Source organism: Fukomys damarensis, unplaced genomic scaffold, assembly GCF_012274545.1.
Source record: "Fukomys damarensis isolate Sample0158 unplaced genomic scaffold, DMR_v1.0_HiC HiC_scaffold_20, whole genome shotgun sequence".
NCBI lineage: Eukaryota > Metazoa > Chordata > Mammalia > Rodentia > Bathyergidae > Fukomys > Fukomys damarensis.
Genome location: NW_022900932.1, coordinates 3,561,711 through 3,570,233, shown reverse-complemented (window position 1 = coordinate 3,570,233; position 8,523 = coordinate 3,561,711). Strand labels below are relative to the sequence as shown.

At 57.0% G+C, this 8,523-nt stretch overlaps 2 protein-coding genes across 4 annotated transcripts in view; both read right to left on the bottom strand.

Moving 5' to 3' along the window:
* Window positions 1–4,937, bottom strand: part of Fance (FA complementation group E) — a 9,083-nt gene extending 4,146 nt beyond the window's left edge. For 2 of the 3 annotated variants that reach the window (XM_010605335.3, XM_010605336.3), the window contains exons 1-8: window positions 4,615–4,936; window positions 3,356–3,980; window positions 2,872–2,916; window positions 2,562–2,630; window positions 2,125–2,268; window positions 1,302–1,425; window positions 1,137–1,215; window positions 804–870 (exon numbers count right to left, since the gene is read on the bottom strand). In XM_010605335.3, coding sequence (XP_010603637.1) covers window positions 804–870; window positions 1,137–1,215; window positions 1,302–1,425; window positions 2,125–2,268; window positions 2,562–2,630; window positions 2,872–2,916; window positions 3,356–3,980; window positions 4,615–4,862 — 1,401 coding nt within the window. In that variant the 5' untranslated portion in view covers window positions 4,863–4,936. Of the gene's footprint in view, window positions 1–803; window positions 871–1,136; window positions 1,216–1,301; window positions 1,426–2,124; window positions 2,269–2,561; window positions 2,631–2,871; window positions 2,917–3,355; window positions 3,981–4,614 lie in introns of all 3 variants that reach the window. The other variant, XM_010605339.2, reaches the window with a different exon arrangement.
* Window positions 4,938–6,378: 1,441 nt separating this feature from the next.
* LOC117287070 (E3 ubiquitin-protein ligase makorin-1-like) overlaps window positions 6,379–8,523 on the bottom strand; it is an 8,654-nt gene continuing 6,509 nt past the window's right edge. Inside the window, exons 7-9 of the mRNA XM_033766608.1 lie at window positions 8,320–8,417; window positions 6,659–6,785; window positions 6,379–6,501 (exon numbers count right to left, since the gene is read on the bottom strand). Of these exons, the coding sequence (XP_033622499.1) occupies window positions 6,379–6,501; window positions 6,659–6,785; window positions 8,320–8,417 (348 nt within the window). The remainder of the gene's footprint in view (window positions 6,502–6,658; window positions 6,786–8,319; window positions 8,418–8,523) is intronic.

Genomic DNA, 8,523 nt, shown 5'->3' with positions numbered 1-8,523 from the left:
GTGGATGGGTGGATGGGTGGGTGGATGGGTGGATGGGTGGGTGGATGGGTGGGTGGATGGATGGATGGATGGGTGGGTGGTGGGATGGATGGATGGATAGACGAATGGGAGGATGGATGGATGGATGATGATTTGGTTTGGATCTGCAATGATCCCCCAAAGCCTCCCACCCTCAGAGGCGGGGCTTCTGGAAGGTGACTGGATCATGGGGCTGTTGTGCTCATCAGTGGATGAATCCACCACGAGTTCAGAGCTCAAGGTGCTGTCAGGAGACGGGGCCTGGTTGGAGAGAGTCACAGTGAGTGACCTGGACGGGTCTGTCTCCCTTTCTGGCTCTTCCCTTCTCTCCCTGCCACGATGAGAGCTGCTTTTTTCCTCCCAGGCCTCCACCATGCTGTCCCTGCCTTGAGTCACCAGTGATGCCTGGACTGAGACTTCTGAAAGTAAACCCCTCCTTCTTCAATTGCAGGCATCTGGTATTATGTCTGAGTGACGAGAAAGTGACTAAGATATAAATAATCATGTGAATGCGTAAATCTATTACCCATTCAAAAATTGAATTCATACACACATCAAAAAAATCCTGCCACAAGGTCCGCAGCTTGTGATGGCAGAGTTAGATGCACTGCGCAGTCAGCTCTTTGCTCCCAGCCTTACAAACTGTAGCATCCCCCACTGGGCACCCTGAGGAGGGCAGCTGTCTGACCTGCTCTTCCACCACCTAAGTCTTGGAAACCCAGGAGCCCTTATCCTCCAGAGCCCCTGCCCGTCCCTGTCCTTTCATCTCCAAGGCCACTGCTCACCTGCTGCTCCAGGAGCGCCTGCAATACCAGGAAAGTCTCCTCCTTCCAGGACAGCTCCAAGATCTGCCTGCACAGCAGTAGCCCCATCAACACAGCCTGGCCTCCCACCAAGCTCCTACTGCTCACGGCCGGGGGGCGGGGGCAGCCTCCTGTCACCATTCCCCAGTGCCTTGCACGGAGCCAGCCCCAAAGCCCGCAGGGGCACACAGGTACAGGGCACAAGGCAGTGACGGGGACGCTGAGGCACAGTGTGAGGACCCAGCTGGCTCCCACAGCAGGAGGAGCCCAGCTTTGGGGGGATGGGTGTGAAGGGCACGGGGCTTGCACACTCACCCCAACATGAGGGCCTGAGCATCTGGCTCCAGGGACTCATCCTTCATCAGGTGACACAGCAACTCTGTTTGTGCCGGGCCTGGGCGGGGAAACAACAGGCATCTTTATTCATTGATTGCCCAACTCTGCCAGGGCCAGGTGCCTGGGGGCTGGGGCCAGCGTTACCTGTGCCTGGGGCCTGCAGCACGGTGCTGAGGAGGGCTCTGCAGACTGGGTAGGGGTAGCTGGCACAGAAGGAGGTCAGTGCGGTTCTGAGCAGCCGGGAGGCTGAGGAGGTCAGGGAGAGGATCTGCAGCGAAGGAACAGAAATGCTTAACTCATTTGCCTCTCTTCAGTGATATCTTTTTGGTTCTACTTGGGGATAGTGCGCTCCCGTTTGTATTTTTATATTTATTTACTTTATTATTATTATTATTGTGTGTGTGTGTGTGTGTGTGTGTGTGTGCGCGTGCGCACGCACACGTGGTTGCAGGGATTGCACCCCAGGCCTTTGCAGTGAGCTACATCCCCAGCCCTTTTTAAAATTTTGAAACAGGGTCTCACTAAATTGCTAAATGGCCCAGGGTGGCTTCAAACTTGCAATCTCCTGCCTCAGCCTCCCTGAGAGCACGGATTACAGGCAGACACCACTGCACCTAGCTTTCAATAAACACTTATCGGACACATCTCTTGGATGATGATATATGTTATGACAGAGAAAACAACCAAGTTCTTTCGCTGAGGACTCACATGGACCCACTCCAAGGAAAGAACATATAGATCCCATCCCCAGCTCTCAAATCCTCAGAAGTCTGTAAGATTCTGGAAGGTTCTGGGGCCAAAAAAAGAGCGAAGTGGATAGCCAGCCTGGGGTGCCCTCCCTTGCCCCAGGTTTCCCGGATGGGCCAGATGCCTACAGGGCTCAGACACTGTCTCCCCAGCAGCCCCTGCAGAGGGCCCAGACTTGCCCCCTGTCCCCAGCACTCCCAGGGCCTCCCAGAGCACCTACCCGTCCCAGAAAGAGGCTCCTGGCCAACACAGTGGCATTGCTGATGCTGAGACCCGGGGACAGGGCCAGCAGCCAGGTGCACAGACGCAGGAGGCTGGTGTCCGAGAGTTGGGAGAGCTGCAGCTGGGCACACAGCTGCTCCACCTGCCACAGGATGGGGACACACAAACATTCAGTGTGGCTCTGCTAGGTTAGCACCAGCCAAGTGGCCAGAAGGGGCAGAGTAAGGCTGCTGGGCGGGGGGGCGTAAGATGACACGAACCGGCCCCCGTATACCTGGGGAGGAAACCAGGTTCAGAACCACTCAGGGTGACCCCCATCAGAGACAGAAAAGATCAAATTCTCTCCCAAATACCCACAGAAGTAGCGAGACAGAAATGGGAAAAGGCAGGGAAGGGGATGGCATACACCGAGCCAAGCAGGCCTTCTGGTCTCACCTGGCTGGGACTGCATTCATGGAGAAGCTGCAGCTCAACCGGGGGGATATCCCCCCGTCCTTCCAATCCCTGGGGAGGCAAAGCCACATCAGGCCTGGCAGAGACCCTGTGACAAGTCCCAGAGGCCATCCCTTCCACTGGCAAAGCAAGAGGCTGAGATTCTAGAAGGTGCTGCCCAGGGAGAGGGAACACACCCAGGGCTGGCTGTGCTCCAGCAGCCCTGCCTCCCTCTCCAGCCTGTGCGTGCACTGGGGCCACCCTGGGCAGAAGGTGGAGGGAGGGCTATTGAGTGCAGGGCCGGGGCACTCACCTCCCCAAAGGTCTTCAGCAGCTGCTGCAGCCTGGGCACCTGGGCCTATGGGGCAGAAACCAGTCACTGCCAAGTCCCTGCCCCACGAGCAGCCCTGAGCCCCGTGCCAGCTGCCCTGGCAGTGGAGCGAACAGGCACAGATGAGAGCGCCAAGAACATGGAGCCCCATCTTGCAAAGGGCCTAAGCGTCCCACTAGATGGGGTTTGTGTGCTGGCCACAACGAGGCAGGCTCAGGCCCTGGGCAGGAAGCACAGGCGGCGTGCTGGCAGGACTGGCCTCCCCGATGGGCCGAATCCTTTAGCAGCCCCACAGTAGAGACCAGGGGAACAAAGGCTCCCACCTCCCACAGCTCCCCACCCGCAGTCCACAGACAGCAGTCATCTCTCCGGGAAAGTGCCCAGCCAGCCTTCCCCTCAGACGAACACTCCGCTCACTCTGCTCCTAAACATGGCTGCAAGTCCCGCCTCCCGTCCTCCCCTGGACCTGCAGGGCTCCAGGCAACTCCGCACTGGCCGCTCGGCCTTCCGCTGGCCCGGGATTCTGGCCGGCGCCACAGGGCCCGGCTCCCATGACAATGGGCTGGGCCCTCTTGGGGGATGCTCTTCCTCCATCTGCCGGGGATTCCAAGGACAGGGCTTCTTCTGGTCTCTCCTCCTTGTCATCATCTTCCTCTTCTTCCCGTTCCCCACTTCGGAACCTTTTGGGGAGTCTCTCTCCCTCAGGAGTGGCAGTCATTTCCCCTGGCTCCTTCCTTCGTTTCCCACGCTGCTGGGAGTCCCTGTCCTCCTCTTCCTCTTCATGGTCTGGAGCCTCAGGCAGCTTCAACCTCCTGCCTCCCTGGCCCAGCCGCCTACAGAGGCTCCGGAGCTGCGCCTGGCACCCTTCCGACAGCACAGGGGCTCCCTCCACGGAGACGCCGGGCCCAAGGTCTCTCTGCAGCATTCTCCCCAGGACCTGGAGCCAGGCATCAGGAGTAGAGACCGGGTCCTGTTGGGCGATCTGCAGCACGGACAGGAGCTGGCTTTCAGGCAGTGACAGCCGGACAGCCATCAGCAGGGACAGCAGGTTCCTCCGGCAGAACTGGGGCAGGCGCAGCAGCAGCGGCCTCCTGGGTAGCAGAGGGACAGCAAGCAGTCAGAGCACCCCACTAAAGGGAGTTTGTACCCCAGCAGAGGCCAAGTGGACAGAGAAGGGGCAGCCCAAGGGCCACTGACAAGCATGCACTGAGCATCTATCATCACCTGGCCTGCTATTTGAACTCCTGGACTTTATTTCAGCTAAAAAAACTGAATGTTGGAACCTATTCTCTAATAGGCCTGTGCTTCTTTTATGTAATGAAAAAGCCCATTCCCGTATTTCAGGTAAAAATAATGCTCCAGGATACTGTACATAATTTTAACACGGGTGTCTGCTTTATACGTATTACTTATACAGCAGGAGTACATTCGATTTTTTTTTTTTTTTTTTGAGACAGGGTCTCACTATGTAGTTCAAAATGCCTTAAATTCTCTAGGCCCAGGCTGGCCTCGAACTCGCCGTGATCCTCCTGCCTCAGCCTGCTGATTACAGGTGTGCACCACCTCCCCCGGCTGCACACTAGGTTTTTGGAGGTAGAAGTATTCGGTCAAAGTCGATTTGACTCCCCTTACAATTCCGCCCACGGGAGGCCACTACATCCCTCGCCCTGGGGCCGACTTCCCCTCTCTGGGTTCGGCCCGACTCCCTAAAAGGCAGGGACTTACAGCTCCAGGGGTCCGCCAGGGTCCCGCAGCACAGGCTCCTCACGGCACAGCGCCGCCAGGAGGTCGCCCCAGCTGAGGGGATCCCGCTCGTGGCAGCCCAGCGCCCGCAGCACCCCAAGGCCGCGCCGCGCTCCATCGGGCCCGGCCTGCAGCGCCTCTAGCAGCAGGCGAGCAGGGGCCTCAAGGGCCGCCCAGGGCTCAGGCCCCGCACCCTCAGCCCCAGGGGGCGCCGCCTCTGGGGTCGCCATACAACGGTCACCTTCTAAGGACCGCGAGAGCCCTGTTCAGGGCTGAAGAAAACGGCGGGAGGAGCCGCCGGAAGGGGCGAGCCCAGGAATCACCCAATCGGGGGCGGGAGGTGGGACCACGCTGCGACGTGCCCGGGGGACCTGGGCGGGGCCAGACGAAAGATTGGTTTGTGGGCGGGGCTCGACGGAGCCCCTGCACCCCTCCTCCCCCACGCTCCCTGAAGCTGTGGGGCCGGGAGGATGTCAAGGTCCGGCGTGCTTAGGGATCCAGGCTGTATTTAATTTTAGTTGTCGCCCAATTCGCTTGTAGATCATGGGCCTTGCTGTAAGTGTTGACCCAGTTCACCACCCCTCTTCACCCTTGCACGCGGTGTGGACCGAGGCAAGCCTGGGGCCTCGGGCACAGGGGACCAAGCACAGACCATTACCCTCCTGTCGCCGACACAGTGGGGAGAGATAAGTGAGCAGCAGAAAGTTTGACTGTGAGAAGCGCGTTGCACAACACCGCAGGTTGGTGAGGTACAGTACTTTTAAACAGGGTAGTCAGGCAAGAAACCAAAGGGAGGAGGTCAGCGAGCCTAGCAGGAGCGTGGAGACGGTGTCAGTGTCAGGCGGAGGGAGATGCTGAAGCAGAGGGCCTGCGGCAGAATCGAGGCTGGAGCCCCAGCACTTGGTACCACTGTAGAGTTCGGTCACTGGGCCTGAGGTCTCAGAGGACCTCGGCCTTCACTCAGAATAGTACAGAAGCCATGGGAATATTTTGAGCTTGATCTGACATCCACTTAAGCCAGATTGTGTTTTATTTTTCCTAGAGTCATTTGAAGGGAACTTAGGTGTGTTTCTTAAATAGTGTCTTAGTTTCTTCCAAGCACTTTGTATTCCAAGTGAGCATTTCTGATTTTGGAGGGAAGGTGGACTAGATGTCCATGGCAGCACAAATCTATAATCCAGCACTCTGGGAGGCTGAGGCAGGAGGATCATCAATTCAAGCTCAGCCTGGGCAACTTAGTGACTTAGTGAGATTTGTCTCAAAGTAAAAAATTTTAAAAGGGCTAAAATGTAGCTCAGGGTGAAGGCTCTGAGGTCAATCCCCAATGACACACACACACACACACACCCACACACACACAAAGATGATTTCCCTTCCCACTGTCACCTCTTACAAGTGTCCAGTGAAGTTTTCCAGACACTGCATGGTGACAGTGCAAGAGGCAGAAAGCAGGGGAACTTTGCTGCCCTGGGGTGGGGGAGGCTAGGAGCCGACCACTCTGCAGCCATCACAGCATGCGTTAGGTGCATTTTATTGGTTTTCTTCCAAAATCCTTCTACAAAAGAGCAAAGCTAAAAACCAAGGCCCTCACAAGCAGTGAGACTCTTCCTTGTCTTAGGACCCTCCCACCCTCAGGTCCCCCCAGCTATGGGTGGAGGAGAGGACCTGCTACTTTTCCCGACACCAAAGCCCAAGGGGAAGCCCTGCCACCCAGCATCCTGTCCCCTGCCCGCACAGAAGGCTGTGTTAGGAGTTGCCATGATCCAGCAGGAACTCGGAGTCCCAGGGGGCCGGGGCCAGGACATGGCCGGAGAAGGACACGTGCTCCCCTGGCCTGGTGGCCCCCGGGAACAACAGTGAGCCCAGCACCTGCGGGGAGAGAAGAACAATCCTCACCCACAGAGGCCCGGGAACAGGGAACAGGGTTCACCCCAGGACCATCTACCCATCCACTGCACAGATGTCAAGTGGAGGCTTGCAGTCACCGTGGACATGCATTATGAACCCCCGCGTCTGCAGCTCCCACCTCACTGCCGGGAGCCCAGGGAGGACTAGAGGCCAGGGCCTGAGCCGGGAGCTGGTGCAGGTAGATGCAGTTGGATCTGAAGGGACAGCGGCCATTCCCCCGCATGAAGAACCGGCATTGGATCTGGCTAGGAAGGGGCAGAGGGAGAGAAAGGCTATCGTCGCCTGAGCTCTTCTTCCTGGAGCAAGAGGTGCTCGAGGCTGACCCCTGAGGTCAGTCAGCAGGCTGTACACAGCAGGAAAGCACCCATCCAAGCCCACACCACTGGATCATCACTAGATTTGGCATTGATTTCACCAGATTCCAGCAGATGGCAGCAAAGTGACTGCCTCTCTAATTCTGTCTCCCAGGCCAGCAGGGGCCTCAGGAACCTCTTTTCTTTCAAAACAGTTTTAGTAATAATACCAAAAGTGGCGCAGTCATACATCTGCCTCAAATGTGTCTCAGGAGCCAAGTCAGCTGGGCAGGCATGGTGCTGCGTGCCTGGAATCCCAGCACTTGGGAGGCTGAGGCAGGAAGATTGCCATGAGTTCAAGGTCAGAGTTCACATTGTTGGCTAACATGATTATCAGGCTTCCCGCTGAGATTTAAATTTTACTCTGAAAGGCCAGGTTCAGGGGAAAATTGTAAACAATGTGTGGTCTGCTTCAGTAAGACGAGCTTTCTTTTATTAGTTATATTATTTGTTTTTATTTATTTATTTATTTATTTTGAGACAAGGACTCACTATGTAGCTCAGACTGGCTCCAACTCACAATCCTCCTGCTTCAGCCTCCTGAATGCTGGAATTTCAGGTTTGTGCCACCTTGCCTGCCTGCGAGCAGTTTTTTTCTTGGCACAGAAAGAGCTGAGAGAGTAGGGCAAAACACAGGCTGGCAGTCTTTTTCCAGCTTTGTCCCTCTCTGGTAACCTCCAGAACACAACTGAATCTTTCCTGCTTCCTGAGACCCAGTGCAGACCCAGGGCCCCACTGAGCACTCGGATGGATGGGAGCCCAGAAGTCCCTGCAAACAACTGTCCCTTTCTATCCCTACCACCTTCCAAAATCCAAGCCAGGACCGCACCCTCGGTGAGGCTCCACACAAATTCCTCCTAGTGTCGAGCCCTCATGTCGCAGCATCAGCCCCAATGCAGAAACATAATCTCCATTTTTACTTCATCACCGGGCAGGGGGCCTCCCTGTCAACCTGCTTCCTGCTGGAAACAGCTGTGAGCCCTAAGCAAAGCTCCTGGGGCCTCTCCCTCCCACCCAGCTCCACCTGCTGCCGGTTCTCCTTTCCTCAATGGCTGCCTTTGCAGGGTTCCAGGCCTGCCTTGGGGGGCACGGGCGAGCTTCTCCCAGCAAAAGGGAAGACCTGCTTCCTTACCCCACCTGTATCCTGACACACTGCTGTCTTAACTCCCAGAAGAGTTAAGTGCATGCCTGTCATCCCAGCACTCCAGGAGGCTGAGGCAGGAAGATGGCAACTTAGATTGCAGCCTGAGCAATTTAGCACTTTGTAAGACTCTATCTCAAAATAAAGGATAAGAAGGGTTGGGGATGTAGCTCAGCGGGAAGGCCCTGGGCTCAATCCCCAGGAGCTGAGCCAGGTTAGGAGAGACCCAGCTTGTCCCATCCCTCTCCACGCGGGTAGGGGACCCCGGGCCAGCAGCACCCTCACCGGGTCCGGGCGGTGAAGGTCCGGATGAGCTGCTCCTTCTCAGGCCCGTCGCTCACCCAGAACTTGTGGGGGATGATGTAGCTGGAGTAGACACGACACTGGGGACAGGCCCTGCGGGGTGGGGGACGGTCAGGATGGCGCGGGCCAGCGGTGGGGACCCACAGCCGGACACTCACTTGATGACGTCCAGCGGCAGGCGCGGCG